Genomic DNA, 18,570 nt, shown 5'->3' with positions numbered 1-18,570 from the left:
TCAACAAGAAGAATCCATCCAGAGGACCTGACTTACTTTTTTGGAGTACTAAATAGAATTAGCATAAATTTTATTGACTTTCCTGGATGGCTGAATTCCATTCATCATTAGAAAAAAATAATAAAAATTGAACAATACTAATAATAATAAAACATCAGGTGGCACGGTGGCGCAGTTGGTAAAGCTGATGCCTCTCAGCGAGAAGACTGGGGGCTCAAATCCTGGCCGGGGGCCTTTTTGGGTGGAGTTTGCATGTTCTCTCTGTGCATGCGCGGGTTTCTCCAGGTACTCCAGTTTCCTCTCACAGACCAAAAACATGCATGTTAGACTGATTGGTAACTCTAAATTGTCCCTAGGTGTGAATGGTTGTTTGTCTTGTTTGTCTCTATGTGTCCCTGTGATGGACTGAAGACCTGTATAGTGTCCCCCGCCTCTCATACAATGACTGCTGGATATGGTCGCCAGTGACCCCTGTGACCTGTAAAGTAAGCAGCGGGTTAAAGATAAGGGATGGATAACAATAATTGCAAAGATGATCTAAAAATTACAGTTCTCCCTCTTCTCTGCAACCTCATATCTACATTCATGTTGTTTGTGCTTTCTTCAAGATTGTATTTTTTATTAGTAAAAACTGTCAAAATGTGTTAGAGGCAGCTAAGTGAAGGGTCTTGAAAGTGAGCCACTTTTATAAGCTGCAGCTGAGTGGGATTGTAGCTTGTGCATGGCAGCTTTAGGAGGGTCACAACAGAGGTCCAATTGTAGGGTTCTTCTGAGAAGTGGGGATTAAATCAAAGAGACTTTTGTAGTGAAAAGCTTTCTGATTATTACGTGTTGTACAAAATCTGTAAAAGCATATAAACACTGTCAGCACACGTCAGTGAAACAGTTTGTCAAATGGGATTAAATTCAGCGTACACTTTGTATATCACCAAAGGTTTGTTGCATGACAGAAAGCTAGAAAATATGAGGTCAAGGTCAAGGTTCTTTATTGTCAGTCGCATCACATGTGGTACATGAAGTGGAACGAAACTGTGTACACAGGGTCCCAGTTACATCCAACAATAGCAAAAATATAAAGTGTAAAAAGAAATAGTAAATAAGGATCTAAGATATAAACTAAGAAATACACATAATGAACGCCCAATGGTACGTTAAATGATCTAGTCACCAATAGTGCAAAATAATACACCGAACAACAATACAGTAATATAAACAGGGACTTTTATACACACTAAACTGATCTTTAAAACATTAAAAAATGGTTTTAATTCAGTTAATTTTATAGATATTAAATTAAAAAATGGGTATGGTAATGACATATAGTAATGGTAATGGTAATGAGTTGAGCATGGACTTTGTTGGGTATGGTAATGGTTGAGATTGATCCCCAACATATTTTAAAGAAATCAGGTCTCTCTTGTAAATGAGTTCCCAAGGCTCAATGGGATTAACCTGTATAAATAAAGGTTGAATGAATGAATGTTCTAATTGCTAACAACATTGACTGGAGCCAACGGTGTTGGTTGAAAATTATTCCATGAACCACTGAATGGAATTTAATGGAATGTTCAGGGAATAATCACTGGCTGTCCAGCTGATCAGCTGATGATTGCTGAGCTCAAACTACAACGATCAGCATGCAGTCATAAATACTCAGACGTGTCTTTCTGTTGACTGTAGATAAAGCTCATTGTGGTGCTCAGGAGAAATGTGACAACACAATGGCAAAGTTTATCATTTGAGCATAGACAGGTATCGAATGTTTCAATGACAATGAGTGAGCGTGTGTGCATTTATAGAGCAGGTTATCAGTCCTGACAGGCTCTACTCAGTGGCGATTATCCAAACAGATGTCCTACTTTAGACATGTAGCCTTTGTCCTGTTACAGCTCAGGTTTCAGAAATCACTGGAGCCAGCTGACTGTTGCAATGTGACAAACAAGCATCATCTTAACAGCTGTCATTCTGCTCATTTTACAGACAACTCCAATTAAAAAACATTAGAATGTTTTGTAAAATGTAAATTAAAACAGACAGCAGTGATTTGCAAATTTTATAAACCAATATTTCATTAATTCTGGAACATGGTAAACACACCAGTGTTGGAAAAAACCTCAACAACAAGAACAAAAGGCAGTTTTGAAGTCTTCTGGCACTAACATGTCTCAGAAAAGTTGAAGAGGGGCAACAAAACAGTAAAATTAGTATGAATAAGAAATAGCTCAGAGCATTCTTCAACAAAACAGGCAGCAGGTAAGTCAGAGGACTAAGTATTTTTTAAAAAGGATGATTTTACAGAAGCCACATAGATTTTGTCAGAGGTAAAGACGGGCAGAGGTTTGCTCATTCGAAAAAGAATGTGCGGATTGAGGTAGAGTGGAAAACTGTTTTTTCATCAGACATAAAAATTTAAAAGTCTTTTTTGAAAACCACAAACACCTCACCCTGCATACTAAAGATTAAATGGACCATCCAGCTTGTTATCATGGGCTCATTTCAAAATCCTGCTTCTCTGATGGTATGGGGGTATAATAGTGCCACTGGCATGGGAAGTCTACACATCTGGAAAGGCAACATTAATGCAGAAATGTACAGTTTGCACAGATTTTAGAACAATATATGCTCCTATCTAGCACAAAGGACCAAGCACTGATAAACAGCTGAACCTACATCAGACAAGAATGAGACAACAGCCCCCTCCAAAAACTTTAGCAACTAGTCTCCTCAGTTGCTAAAAAAATATGGGATGCTTTATAGTGGTGACCATTTTCCTGTTCCATTTATTTAGATGTACTGCTGCAAGAAAGTTACCATAGTTGAAAAATAGTTCAGTTCCTTAGTTTAAATACATTTGTATTTAATAATGGTTAGCGGCCCCCGCTGACCCCTCATCTGCTCACGCCACTGCTCCTCATGCCATGTTTCTGCCCATCCTGCTATAATCCTGCCTTCATGCTTTGTGTTCTCCTGCCCATGTCACCTGTCATAGTTTCTGCCCCACATGTCATATTTTCTGTTTCCCTGCTGTGTTTTGCCTATCACCCATCCTTCAACTCAAGCCTGTTCCCTTCACTACATGCCACATCTCTCTTGTTTTCTCCACAGTAATCAGCATTCATCCCATGCACCTGTTCACCCTGCTCCATTCATTCAGCACCATGTCCCCTCTGCAATCAGCATTCATGCCAGCCACCTGTTTTCTGTCTTTTATAAGTTCCATGTCCACAACCCACCAGAGCCTTCCATGGTCCCTGATTCTGAAGCCGTCATAGTTCCACAGTTTCTTGCCATAGCCTTGTTCGCCTCGCCTTGTCCTGTCCTCATGCCTGTACCACGGTTTCCTCGCCTTGCCTGACCCTTTTGAATTTGACTGCTTTTCTGACCACAGTAAATGTCTCTGCTCTCCCAACACGACTATGATAAAGGATCACAGTTTGGCTCTGGTATCTACTCTCTGCTCCCCTGTGCTTGACCCCCACTATGACCATCAGACTACTCATCTGGATTTCACCTGCCATGTACAAACTGAAAAAGTTATTGACTTTTACTATAATCACAGCTTCCCCTCGTCCTCACCAAAGTCACTAACATCTCTGTCTTTGAAGACTGGACTCCAGCCTTGGACCCTGACTCCAGCAGCCAAATTAATAAAAACTGTTCTTGTTTTTACACTCCTGTGTCTGACTTATATTGAATCCTAAACCCACTCTTGACACATTTGATATGTTTACTACATTCAATTGTCAATTATGAAATTAGCAAATTATTGCATTGTTTTTATTTTTATTTTATTTTACAGAATATCCAAACTTTTTCTGAATTGGGGTTCTAAATATAAGCGATCAATTGAAATAATTTGAAACCAGTTAGTGGCAGTATGAACTCCATAGCTTTGCAACTTAAGCTGATAAATACTAAAGTAACAAAAACAACATACTTATATGAAGGAAAGTAACTTTGGAAACACAAGTATAAAACAAGACAAATGTAGCTACAAGACTGACAACAGTCTGCAAGTAACCTAGCGGCTATTTGGGATTAGCAAGCAAACCTGCTTGTAATAAATCTGTCACCATTTATTGACAAGGTTGCACAGTCTTAGTTAAGTCAAAGCAATCAAGTTAGCAGAATTCATGTTTCTCAGTAATTCTTTGTCTTAACTTGTCTCTACAGCAACTTGTTGTCCTTAGAGACAGTCTGTGAGAACTACTAATAAACGCATGACCCAAATACCTATGGCCCTCTGGTTTTCTGTCTTTGCTCAGACTGTGTTTTGTATCTATGGTTCTGCAGGAGAAGTAACCTTACATGGTTACAGTCCAATTCAAGAAATGGACGTCTTCTGCAAGGATTTAGTTCCATGTCTTAACATAAGATTATGTTGGCCCAATCCATTTCAAGAGCTTAAACATGATCAATTTGCTTTTGACCATGTCCTGCAATGATTGTCAGTGTTTGGCCAAGAAAAAAAAAATACTAAAGTGAAGTCTGAGTTTGTAACTGTTCACAAATTAAAGAAAACAAGGCCTATTGTAAAAACCTGGATCTGTCAAAAAGTCTTGTTTATTTTTTAATCTAATAAATGGACTGTACTTATATAGCGCCTTTCTATCTGATGAAGATACTCAAAGCGCTTTACATTACAATCTGTTTCCTCATTTACCCATTCATACAGCACTCTACTAGATCTCTACAAAGAATAATCATTGCTTTATCACATCCTTACACTGATGGGACACACATCGGAGGCAATGAGGGGTTCAGTGTCTTGCCCAGGGACACTTCGGCATGCAACTGCTGGTGGAATTGAACCCCCAACTCTTGCATTGGAGGATGACTGCTCTAACCAGTCAGCCACAGCCACCCTAATCTAATAAAGTATTTAATACTACAAATTGTTATAACTATTGATAAGATAATGTAACACTTTTTCTTAACACACAGGACAACAAATCAATCAATCAATAAAAGACAATTCATTATTAATTAGGGAACAGACTGATAACATGAGGCTTCAGGGATGATTTTATTTGTGCTGTGATCATCACAGGATGTCCAGTCTGACGTTTTCTGACCAGCAGTGTCCAGAACAACAGCCACCAGTTATGTTCTGCTGTCACCCCACGATGAAAGCAAGCCTTTGATACAGCCTTTGTTTAGCTTGAGCCCAACCCAGTCTGAACAGATCAGGAAAAAGTGTTGTTTTTTTTGTCTGACCCAAGCCCAGGCCCTTGGGAGAATCAGCGTTGAATGTTTGGTTTACGAAAGAGTTCCGGCAAGGACACAAAGTTTTCTGGACATGTCTCTTTCATACTCATAATATTTGTAAGGAAGCTGTAAAAAACTGTATCATATAGGATGTCCTGATTCTATTTTTTGTAGCCTGAGTACAAGTACAATTACTTCAGTTTGGGTACTTGCTGAAACTAAATACAGATACAGAGTAGTTTATGAGTTAGTACTTAAACATCACACAATGAAACATTTCTTTTATTGGGAACTTTGCAAACAGTCTGCTGTCTTAACATCACCTGCATTCATTTAAGGATTCAAGGTTCTTTATTTGTCATTCGCACCACATGCGATACATGAGGTGGAACGAAATTGTGTACACAGGGTCCCAGTTACAACCAAGAAAAGTATAAAATGTAAAAGAAAAACGGCAATAGGATCTAAGATATGAACTAAGTAAAACGTTAACTAAAAATACACTAAGCACTATTAGTTCAAAAACATATGCCAAACAGCAGCACGAGGTCTGTGAGAGCAGATGAGTATGAATGAACACAGCAAAATGAAACATGAAACAATCTCATCTTTTTTTTTCCATTTAGCCTTTATTTATACAGGTAGTCTCATTGAGTCACGAGAACTCATTTTCAAGAGAGGCCTGTTTAGGGAGCAGATGGTTGGGGTTAAGGACCTTGCTCAGGGGCACAGAGTGAGGCGAATGAGGGTGGAGGCAGGTGTGGGTGTTTCACCGTTTCCACCCACATTTTGATGTTGACGGTACTGGGAGTTGAACCTGCAACTTTCTGATCACAGGCCCATCTTCTAACCTATGTGCCACCACTCCCCCAAGTATATGTATATGTATCTTCATTTGTATCTTAAACAGTCAATCTTATTTTAAATATCTCTAAATCATGGACGTTATTTTTTGCCCTCAGTTACTTGCAATGTGGAGAAGGAAATGACATCACCAAGTGTTAAAGTGGTATCAGTCTGAAGTATTGGGTGGTTTTATGAGTACAAGGATGAATACTTGAGGTTGGTATTGGATCTGATCCCCAAACCAATAGTGATTTTAGGACACCACTAGCGATATTGAGTTTAGCTTAGCTTAGCTCAAAACCGAAAAGTCAGCTAGCCTTATCCCCTTTGTTTAAAAGTTGGTGACATTTGCACAAGAACAAAAATGTCTTGTTTTTTCTCCATCCGTTTCCAGCTCACCAGTTTCCAGCTTCAGAATAAAAGTCCTGTTTTTTATTTTTTAAACCTTTCTTGATTACTCAGTCGAGGTTTCAAGTGAGTTGAGCTGAAGCTCTGATGTTAACAGACCACAGGACATTGATTAGCCGAGAGCAACATCAATCACAAGAGCGTCAAATTCACAAAAATCATATCCAGCATTTTCAAAACCGAACAACTGCATTTGTTCTTGTTGTTTACTTTCAAATACATATCTAATATAGTCATAAAAATAGCAACAAATAAACTGTGGTATATGAGGAAGTGCATATATTTACGTGCTTGTTGGCTGACGACAGAATTCCATTAGATCTAGACCAACTGGACTCAATTTATGAGCGCCAACCAGAAGAAGAAAAGCAGCCTCAACTCAGTCACAGCATTTTAGAAAAACTGTGCCAAAAGATGGTGAGTGTTTTGGACTTTATTTCACTCATTTGTCCATTGCTCTGTTGTGTTTGCCTTGGACAGATATAAATGTTGCAAAAGTTTTGTGCATTTGCATCACAACAATCCCACCCACATTGAGGTGGCATTCAAGTTATATCGACACCACGTAGACCGTGAAGACACAACTTGAGTCAAAGCGAGTCGTGGTGAAACTGGACAATGATAAAATAGCTTAAGTGTTAACATCAGTGACATTCAGAACGCAGTTAGCTTAAATGTTAATAAAATCAGCAGAAAATACATGGCTGGCTTGTTGTTGAGCACAGAGATTGTCAGACATTCCCACATGGGAACACAAAGTTAATCTGGTCATTTTATCAAATAAAACACCCTTTGTGGACTCCTGATCATGTATAAAAAACTAGATAATAATAACAACAAGAAAAACATTTGCTGACAAAAGACAAACAAAAACAACACGTGTTAATAATCTAATATTTTTCTCACGAACAGAAGAGTGCCCTAAAATTGAAATAAAACTGTTGTGAGAAATTCTTTGGTGGCACAAAGACGAACATTGAATCATAGCACAGCAGGGGAGCCTACGTGCACGATGGCACAGGCCAGCTCCTGGACTTTCACTGTGAGCTGGTGAATTTGAGCCTCTCTGCCCGTCGTGTGAAAATCAGCTAAGAGGTTCAGCTGAGCTCAGTGTGTGTACCAGCTTTCAGTGAGACAAACTAAAGACGTAAAATAATGAAGCAAAGCTTTGTTTTAGCAATTTATATTTGTAAACATGTTGCAAACATAAACAATAGTTCATTTGACTAGTTTGAACCGTGATAGTCAAGTCAAGTCAAATATATTTATAAAGCACATTTAAAACAGCAGCTGTTACCAAAGTGCTTAACAATAAGATCGAGGCAGTAAAAAAAACAACAAAATGTAATTAAAAGCAATAATTTTTTTTTTAAACGCAAAACAATGAGAAACAAATAAATAATAAATCAAATCACACTGTGTTAAACATCAGTGAATACAGGTGTGCTTTTAGGAGAGATTTAAAAGCGGGGAGTGAAGTGGTCTGTTTAATGTTGAGGGGCAGATTGTTCCAGAGTTTAGGGCCCACAATTGAAAAAACCCGATCTCCTCTGAGCTTCAGCCTAGTTTTTGGTACAACCAAAAACAGCTGGTCTGATAACAACAAAGTCCATGCTCAATAATCCCGGAATACAATCCAACATTTTTCAGTCAGGTCATCTGGACAGTTTCTTTTTTTTTTTTGTGCTGAAACGTTTCGCCTTCGATCTGAAAGGCTTCATCAGTCAAGGAAACAAACAACACAAAACTGATTCTTCCCCCAACAGCTTACTCCAAAGTGTAACAAACCAGCTATGTTGGTCTCTTTGTCACACCCCCTCCTCCATTGTCGGCCCTCTTCCTAGTTGACAGTCGTGTCAAACTGGTTGGAAACAACAAAGCCCATGCTCAATAATCCAGGTATACAATCCAACATTTTTCAGCTGGCCTGATGATCTCGAAGGAACATATGGTTGAAGTACGCCAGAGAGGTATGAGGGTGCAAGGTCATTAATGCACTTAAATATCAACAGGATCATTTTTAAATCAATTCTGACACAGGGAGCCAGTGAAGGGAGGACAAAACCGGTGAAATGTGCTCAAACCTACGAGTTCGGATATACGGCATATACCCACTAGAAAAGTGTAAGAATTTCATTATACTCACTTAAAAGTGCCCAATGATACATGATACATATCATTGGGCATGTGTCATTGATACTTTAAATGGCAGTTAAATGCTTCTGTAACAATCTATCAGTATGGAGTGCTTGTTTATTACATTCGCTTATCCAGCGAAGTATTACTTCTGTACTTACTACTTAATACTTGAACATGTTTTGCTTTGATACTGTTTTATAAATTCTATAACATGTTTTAATATTGTTGTTCAAATATAAGCATCAGAGAAATTTGGAAACATCTAAATAAATTGACGATTGCATTGTACTAACCAGTATACATTGGTTTCTAAGCACAGTATACCCATTACAAAAATGTAAACTACACCACTGGATGACACAGCATATAAACTATAAAGACATTAAAAACATTTGTTTTAATTTGGTTAATTTTATAATAAAGGACAGTTTTTCATATTTTTTAAGAAGTTACACCTTCATGTCTGCTTTTCCTCAGCTGTAGACACGTAACGATTCCTGGAACATGGACAAATAAAGGCCTTTGAGCATGCTGTAAAAAAAAAAAAAAAACACAAAAGTTTCAAAATGTTTTTTTTTTTTTCCTACTTTGAATGGACAAGCTCTGTTCAAACAACACCAAACTCCAACTCCTTGTGACTGCTATCCTGTCTGTTTGATTTACGATACAATACCATCATTCGGAACATTCACTCCTTGTTCCCAAAAAATGTCTGTTATTGTTTTTGTTGGCGATTCAAAGGATTTGCAGATTAAAATGAAACAATAAACAGAATAAACAGAAATAAAGATGTTCTACCCTCTTTATCTTGTGATAATTTTTTTTTCACTTCAACACATTTTAGCCAGAAACCCACAGTCTGCTCCATGTAAACCTTTGAGTTGCACACTTACTTTAACATTTATGCCCGCATCCAGCAGTCGCTGTGTAAGAGACGGGATACATCCTGGACAGGTCTCCAGTCCATCACAGGGACACAGAGACAAACGAGACAAACACATTCACTCTCTCACTCACACCTAAAGACAATTTAGAGTTACCAATCAGCCTAACATGCATGTTTTTTGTCTGTGGGTGGAGAACCTGAAGAAAACCCATACATGCAGGGAGAGAACACACAAAACGACCCCCTGTGACCTTCTCATTGTGAGGTGACAGCTCTAAGCATTTCACAACCATGCTACTCTTATAATGAAAAAAATATTTTAGAAAGTGAGTGAATTTTGTTGCAAGTGTTCAAGAAATTCCATAGTGACTAAACTATTTACTTAAGATGTAATGTGTGGAATGTTGCAAGTGAAGCCACTGCCTTGTTTTGCAAAAAAAAAAAAAAGTGTTCTAGCTTTATCTGAAAAGCACAGTTTGTGACACAAACTGAATTATTCTGATGCAATAGTATTAGATTGTTTTCCTACCATCCATCTCTCCAGATGCATGGGCCCAATTTTGTTCCCAAACATATCCAAGATACTGTTTTATTTATTTATTTAATTAATGTCAAATACAGCTAAATATTTGCTACAGTTTTTAGTTATCTTATATTAATACATTCATGCAAATTACTTCCTTAGTCAAACAGAAAGTCTCTAAAAATGTTTGTTACATAATCAGAATTTATAACCATTTAGAAGTCTTCAGGTTGGTCTAGTGATGGTGCGATCCCTATAGCTGTGTCTTGTTTCCCTCTCTCAGGGAACATTGGTTATATTCACAATCTACAGTTTTCATCTCTTCTTTTGAAAAGAAATGGACACTAAAAGATTTAAGGACTAGCGTTGATAGTAATAAATTTTGGTGGAGGAAATTCAATTCAATTCAAAAATACTTTATTAATCCCAAAGGGACATTTAATTGTTGTTGTAGCTCATCCTGGTTTCATTAGAGTTGTTATAGTTGCTGATGGCTGTGGGCAGGAAATATCTCTTGTAGCTATCCATCCCACAGTGCATCTGAAGAAACTGGCTGCAGATGCCGATCCATCCACCCAGCCCCAGCAGACTGCTCAGTCCTCTTGGGAAGCAAGACTGACTGAATGCCAGGCAAAACTCCCTCCCCAAGCAAAGGCCATTGCTCCCAGCAAACTGTCTAGCCCTTCCTTGCCGCGGACGAAACTGCAGGTGCCGGGGGACAATCTTGGTCCTCCCGCGGTCACAAGTCGCATTTCCGGCCACCTCCAAGATCTCGGTGGTCAGGCACTCGAGTACTGCCTCCAGGTAGATGGGAATGCATCCACGGCACCTCCTTCTCAACTCATTTGGGATTTGGGGCTGTAGTTGAGGTATTATGTGAGCTTTTGAGATGTTAATCATCTGCTCCCGGATGTAAGAACACCTTGTTGTTTTGGTTACGCATCACAACAAATGTCCAAAATTAAAAACAAAAAAGATTTCAGTAAAAATCCTTCCAGCTGCACAGCATCCAATATCAGAGGAAATAATCATCTGAAATAAGCAATTTACATCCCGAAAAAAAAGAGTAATTAAAGTTTTAAAAAGCAAACTCTGAGAAAGAATGTAAGAGAGCTACTCCAACATGCAGCCATCTTGAGCAGTGTAATTCTAGAACCAGAAAATAGCATGATGGAGAGCATTAAAGCAAAAGTCGGGGCTAAAGCAAATACGCTGTGCCAAGATATTCTGTTTTATTACCTAGTGAGGGAAGAATGGAGCATGAGATTGACAGTCAGTGCAGCATCTGCAGTATTGTGGACTCTGTGCCGGTCAGTTGTGATGAAGAGGGAGCTGAGCTGTAAGGTAAAGCTTTCTGTTTAGTGATCTGTCTACATCCTCACCTTTCATCACAAACCAGTGATCAAAAGAATGAGATTGTGGATACAGGCAGTCAAAATCAGTTTTCTCCACAGGGTAGCTGGAATCTCCCGTAGAGATAGGGTAAGAAGTTCATTAATCTGGGAGAGACTCGGAGAACAGCTGCTGCTCCTCCATTGAGAGGAGCCAGTTGAGGTGGTTAGGGCATCTTAATGTCTTCTGGACGTCTTCCTAGAGAGGTTTTCTGGGCATGTCCAACTGGAAGAAGATCCCTGGAGGCTGGAGTGACTGTCTCTAAGCTGTTCTGGGAACACCTTGGAATCCTCCCTGAAGACTTCCAAGCTTCTGCTCGCATGATATGAGGCAGAGGCCGTAAAAATAGATGATGGATGGATGGGTGAATGGATGGATGTGTGATTGTGATTTTATTTGTAGACAAAGGAGAAAAATATTCGCTGCTTACTAACACTATTTGTATAAAAACCATAAGAGTTTGAGTTACATTAGCACACAATCAATTTTGGTTGTTGAAATTGTGTTAGAGAAGCATTCAAATTCTACTCAAAAACACTGAAAATGTTTATACTTTAACAGCTGTTATTGCTTTAAATGTTATATAGAAATATATGACTTATACCAGTCGGATTTACTAAATTCAAATGTTCAGAAAAGACTTACAAGTAATGTTTGATTAAGAAAAACAGTTGAGCAGTCAGTCTGTCTCTTCTTCATTGGCAGCAGAAGAGGACGGGCCTCCAACTCCTACAAGCAGACCTCGCCCCCTACCGTGACGTCACTCCGGAGTGAGCATAATTTCTACCTCCCTTTTTTTTTTTATTTCACGCCTCCCGTAAACGTTTCGTCATATTTGCTTCACTCACACGCCCCGCCCCACGTCAGCTCGCTATATTAACTCATGTTTGACTCAGGCCTCCTACGATAAAGCCGCACTGGTAATAATTTCTACTGAAGCCGAACTCCTACATCCAGGAAGAGTCGACTCAAACCCCCGAAGAAGAAGAACCTAGAGCTCCGGTTTGAAACGACGAGGCAGGAGGAGAGACGAAACGAAGCTGAGTAAAAGCTGCTTTAAAAAAAATTTTTAAAAAAAAACTCGATATGAGCTTTTAACACAGGAGCTTTAAAAACGTGAACAATTTCTAAACGTGAGCGCCAGAAGGAAAGTTCTTCCATTGTCGAAAACTGTTTAAAAAAAGTCGCGAAGAAGAAGAACAGAAGAAGACATCTCTGCCGGCCGCCATGGACTCGGGGAAGGTAAATACATTTATCTAATTTATCTAATCTTCCGGCCTGGTCCAACCAGTCGGCCCACTGGTGGTTTTACAGTAGCTGACTTCAGGTTCAGTAAGTTCACTAACCCAAGTTAGACAATGTGTCTTCAGCCATGACACGAGTGACGTTATTACACGGTTGTAAGATGGATGAATCCTTCATAATTTTTTATTTTATTTTTTTAGATCTTTTATGTACGCGAATAAAAGCCTTGAATTAAAATTCATAGTAAATAATTTGTTTGGAGCTGGGACCATGAATGGGGGTTTAATTAAAATCGTGTATTTTTCACGTTTTGCGGCACAATGGCGGTTTAAAGCGTTCGGTGTGCGCGCGCGCGTGTTTGAGCATCAACCGAGGCTACGTGACGGAAAGTTTGTCACCGGTTTTTTCTCTTTTAAGACTCTTATATGGTATTGCATTAGTAATACCATGAATGGTGGGTCTTAAGAAGTATTCATAACTACTTTAAAAACATCAAAACAGATGTGAACATCTGGCCATCCTTGAAAACTCAATCCCTTCCTAAAACTCTTTTCTTATTTTTTGGAACTGATTATTATTCTAGAGAAGTGCAAATTAGCCAAGGTTATAAATATTATAAAGCATTTGTCCATATTTTACATTTGTCCCCATTTAAACAAAGTATAAATTAAATTTGTTTGAGGCCTTTTCTTTTTTCCATTCATCAAATGTTTCAGCAAGCATAAAAGATGCTCGTCAGTTACTCAATATTAACGTTTAAAACACATTTTTTTAAATGAATTTAAGCATTTTTTTCTTTTTGCATTTAAGAAGTTGGACTCAGCACTATTATTTAGCACCTTTTCTGAATGGTTTTTAAAGTTTGTGAAGCTTTTTCAATCCATTTGATAAACTATCAGCTCGTGCTTGAGACTCTGGACTCCAAACAACATTTGCAAATGTATCAGAACAGTAGCTGATATTGGATAGTGGCTATCTTAAGGCATTTCTAAGTTTTAGTAAAAAAATTATTCTTTGGGAAGTAAATATGTCTTATCTGTTGCCTGATAATGCTGTCTCCATTTTGCTGCACCTTCTGGTCGCAGGTTGCACGGACACCAGTACATCCGTCTGTCGCCTCCTCCATTTTATTATTTCCCTAGCTACTCATGTTTTATTACCCCAGGCTTTTTTCAGCACACTTTGACGGCTCCACAGCTGTAGGATTTTGTTGTAAACACGATGGTTCCTGCTGTCTTCACTTTCCACTCTGATGGCGAGAGGGAAAACACAGTCACAACCATGAGCGTTAAAGCCTTGAGCTCCCTCTTTGTGTTTCAGCTGCAGCATTGGGCAGATTTTTTGTGTCTAGTTAATTGACGTCTGATGCTCACTATTTTCATTCCTTTGTTTTCGTTAGTGTTAGGTATATGTACAGTTGAAATAGATGAAAGTGTCTGAGATTACTTTAGATTTACGTAGCAAACAGATGTTCAATACAGTTTGAGCTGCTGCAAAAGGGTTCTGTTTAATTTTCTGGGTTTTGCTTTTGGTGTCTATTGATGCAGTGAGGTGTGGCTCCAGTAATATTACACACTGACTTTGTTTATTCAATGTGCTTTTGTCAAACTGTAAGTTTAAATGGCCTTGTTTTATTGCTGCTATTAGTCTATTAGGACTTTATTATTTCATATGACTTTTTTACCTTTATCATATTTGTTAAATCTATCATTTGCAGCTGTATTGGAGAGAATGAGTCTCTATTAATTTTATCTTAGACTTAAATAAAATTTTCATCCTTTTATAAACAATTAGACTTTTGCATGGGGCCAACAATATAGTTGCTGAACTCAATTTGGAATTAGACAGCCATTAAATTCATGACAGCTGTAACACCGGCAGGTATTTTGATTGAGAGTAAGAGACAACAAAGAATGACATATTACACAGCTGTAATTACAGCTTAACATCTGCCTTTCAGCCTTCTGTCAACTCCTGCCTCTTTTAAGATGGTCCAGTAGATTTACTTTCATCTGCATGACTGCCTCCCTTCACTCTGTCCAACAATGTATCCATCAGCCATGTAATGAGGCAGAGTGAGACTTTCTGTAAAGTTGTGATAAGGAGGTTTTGGCGGGTTTAAACTGGGATGAAAAACTGCATGTTTTAGTCATTTTACTGTTTGTTTAAAACTCCAAAGGTTTAAAGACTTAGATTATAGATTCCCATTGTTTTTTAGCATCTTATAATGTCATTGACCTTTTCGACCATTACTTAATGCATTTTTTGAGAGTTTGAGATAAAAACCTATCCATAAAGAATGAAAGACCCAAACATCATCTAGAAAATGTTGATTGTTTTTACACTTTCACTCAGTTAGACAAGTTTATAGCTAAACAAGACTCAGCTGTCCATTGGAAAAGTATAAGGGATGGGCAGTGTTTCAAAGAGACTAAAACACTTTTTAGATGGAAACATGAGCGTTAATAAACAGCAGAGTTCAAATCAGCCCTGACATCCTGCCCTGGGCGTTTCCACCACCTCCTCAGTTGGTGTGACATCCAGGTGAATAAACTACCCACACATGTGACCCGCAACAACCTGAACAGCATGCATGATGGTCTGATGGGTCAACTGTAAAGGTGCAGCCTCTTTTATTTTCAAGTTGCTAAAAACATCACAGAAAAGGGCCTAGATTCTCAGTCTTCAAGAACCATGACAGATTTTCACCTATTCTCTCTCAAGTTTTTCTGCATCTGTCTAAAAATGTGTAAATGTAAACATTTTGCCCACTTTTCTAGTCCACATTTTAAGATACATTTCTTTTAAATAATAGTTTTGCTCTATTTGATAAATTTGTAATAGTGGCAAAAAGATTTGTAATTAGAGCTACAATCAGAGCATAAGATATTAATACAGTGCAGCTTGTAGACAACTTTTAAAACATCCTCATTGTACATGTAGTCATTTTTACTACCCAGTGTACATTTTATGAGGACCACACATTGTGTTGCTACCTTCACTACAGTGCTTTTGCTGTTCAGTGATTTAAACAAACCATAACAACTTCCTTTGATTTGTTTTGGTCACAGTAATGGACTGATATATTAGTAGTCTTAGTAGTTACAGGTCTTTAAGTGGAAATCAGTTGGTGCATTCCTGAATGCTTAGCAGAACTATAAATACATTTTATCTGCAACAGGTTGAAGTACTGCTGGAATTACCGTAGTAGATAAGATACTGACATTCTGTTCATTGTTATGTATGTATATCACATGCAGTATAGATAATAGCTCTCTGAGAACAGTTAAGGTGATATAGTGCGTGCAACATTTATGCTGTTTTATTGTTTAATGGTGTTTAAATACAGTTAGATAATAAGCTGAAGTAGCATAGAACAGGAACAAGAAATATTAACTCTGACTGACAACACATTTTCTTCTGAATTTTTTGTTTATATTTCTGTGAAGATCTCATGATGCTCCCCCACTGGAGGCAGGCTAAAGGTTCAATAAATATAACAGGAAATTAGGACTTGGGCTGTTTAGACTGTGGTTGTTTTAATTAAAATAAATTAGGTAAATAGGAGTGCTCTTGTCATGTTATCTGTAATTCTTAAAAAAAAAAAAATAATCAAAATCAGCCAAGACGTGGAAAAACAAAAGGTCGTTTTGTTTTAAACTTGTTTTAATGGTGGTATAGAAACAAAAATATCATTCATGCCTGTTTAAAATATGTCCTAACCAGCGGGTTATTACGGCTTACGGCATGTTATCACACTGTTTCAATGGAAAGTTACTCTTGAGAGGAGCAGGATGTACCATCTGGAGGAGGAGATGGTAGAAGGAGGACACATGCTGGACTCCACACAGCTGTGAAAGCTGAGACCCATGAGGTGACGTGAGGAGAGACGTGATCACAGCGATGTAGGCCAAGGTTTCAGACTGGCCAGAAGGAACTGAATCAGCTACGTTATTCTTCCGCTTCTGCTTTATTATTTTTATTTTACTCATTTAAGGAGTAATGTTACTCATCCACGGGGAAACCCATGAGTCTCAGCTCAATGAGTCAAACTAATACTTTGTACAAAAATAAAATTGTAAAATCTTTGAACACCCAGAACTTTTTAACAATTTTCTGCTATTTTATTGGCCAACAAACAAATAAATTATTGGATGGAGTCAATATTTGCACTTGATGGTGCTAGAGTGAGGTGGAAATATACAGTATGAACTAATGATAAGTGCTGGTTATAAAAACGACTTTATAAAGAGGTGAATGTTGATATTAGTGTTATCCATTAGAGCCCCATTTAAGATAACATGCCAACTTGGTCAAATCTAAACAGACATTTTTAGCTCCTGCACTGGCCTTTTGGTTTACAGAATTTTCTTTTTCAGGCTTTTTAGTTTGAGCACATCATTTAATCTTTATTTGAGACTCAAGAGTCTTCAACAGAGCATGTTGGGATGTTAAAAAGACAAAGTGAGAAAATGCAAACACTTTATAGTCCATATATTTATTAAAGTTTGAAGGATTTGCAATTTATTAAATGTGTTTAATATTGATTCATACTCCTCCAAAAGTAAATTTAAATAAAAAAATATATAAGAATTTGGCTGTAGACAGCTACAATAAAAGTCTCTACTTTCTAATTTTCTATGTGAGCTCCTTCTGTTGTGGCTACACCCCAGTTCTCTTGAACTGAGTGATTCACATCCTCGCGTTTCAAAGAATTGCTCTCATTTCTGTCATCTGGCTTTGCTTTTAATAGCTTAGGTTGCCTTTTTCCTTCTTTGGCTGTAATCTTCAAGAAATTTATTTAACTGAACAAGTAACGTCCCTTCTCTAAGTTTTTTTTCATTTGTAGGAAGGTTTGGTTTATGATCAAGTTTTGTGTACAAGTTTGTTAATGTTTGCAGGTCATGGAAGGTGAACTTATATTGGAGGTTGTGGTTAAGCATGTCCTAATTTGGAGACGACGACTGCTCTGCTGCATTTCCTTCTTGTGATTAATAGTTATGGTAACTGATACAGATTAGACTGGACTACGTGACTGAGAAGATGAATGCCATGGCTGAATGTTTGTCGGTGTGTACATGCCTACCAGAATCCGTTCTCCTGATTTACAGGTTTGTTTTATTGATTAAGGTCCCTGTCCTCAGTGTTCAATCCCAAAGAGCTGTGGTGTGTTCACTGTGGCTGACGGGACAGAAAATTCTTGGTTGCCCAGTTTTACCCTGCCTCACTCTTCACATGCAAACAAGGAAGATTTACATGAATGGATCAGGGTGTTTTTATGTAAAGGGAATATAAAGGGAGTGAAGGAATACTTTTTATGCTTATGCATTTTTTATTTCTCCTCTTAGCAGTTATTGTCTGACTGAGCTGTGGGAATTTGTTGCATGTACTTGTGACTGTGTGGCTTCTGAAAACAACGACTTGTTTTGGAAAAGTGTCTGAAAGCTGCTGCTTTATTAAACATGGCAGGCCTGTAACTTAAGTAGGTAAGCAGAGGTAGAAGAGGAGGATTTGTCACCAGCTCCAGTGTTAGGCTTGTAAAATAATGTTTGTGGGTGTAACTCCATTGTTTCTCCTGTGAGGAAGCAGTGCATTATGTTGCTTTTTTTTTTTTTTTTTTACGTACCAGGAAGTATAATAATATCACCTACTTTTCTACTTTATCATTATTCACATAATCTACTTTATACATTATACAAATCATAGGAGGGATTTGTTGTTGTTTGTATGAGTTATTTCAAGGTAAACTAATTATGTTTGAATGCTATTAGCATTTCATTGTTTGCATATTTTGGATGCTTGTGGTGTTCTGCTTATCAAATTCTATATAAACGTCATTGACCTGTAAAATCAGGGTTATGCATTTGTAAAGGTAAACATTTTACAGAATGGTTTTCTGTCTTTTTACAGCCATTTTCAGCTG

At 37.9% G+C, this 18,570-nt stretch overlaps 1 protein-coding gene across 1 annotated transcript in view; it reads left to right on the top strand.

Moving 5' to 3' along the window:
* The first annotated feature begins 12,278 nt into the window (after window positions 1–12,278).
* slc2a1b (solute carrier family 2 member 1b) overlaps window positions 12,279–18,570 on the top strand; it is a 17,410-nt gene continuing 11,118 nt past the window's right edge. Inside the window, exon 1 of the mRNA XM_037678696.1 lies at window positions 12,279–12,644. Coding sequence (XP_037534624.1) covers window positions 12,630–12,644 — 15 coding nt within the window. The 5' untranslated portion in view covers window positions 12,279–12,629. The remainder of the gene's footprint in view (window positions 12,645–18,570) is intronic.

This window comes from Nematolebias whitei, chromosome 7 (assembly GCF_014905685.2).
Source record: "Nematolebias whitei isolate Nwh7 chromosome 7, NemWhi1, whole genome shotgun sequence".
NCBI lineage: Eukaryota > Metazoa > Chordata > Actinopteri > Cyprinodontiformes > Rivulidae > Nematolebias > Nematolebias whitei.
The sequence above is the reverse complement of the archived record's forward strand: the minus strand, read 5'-3'. Positions and strand labels throughout refer to the sequence as shown.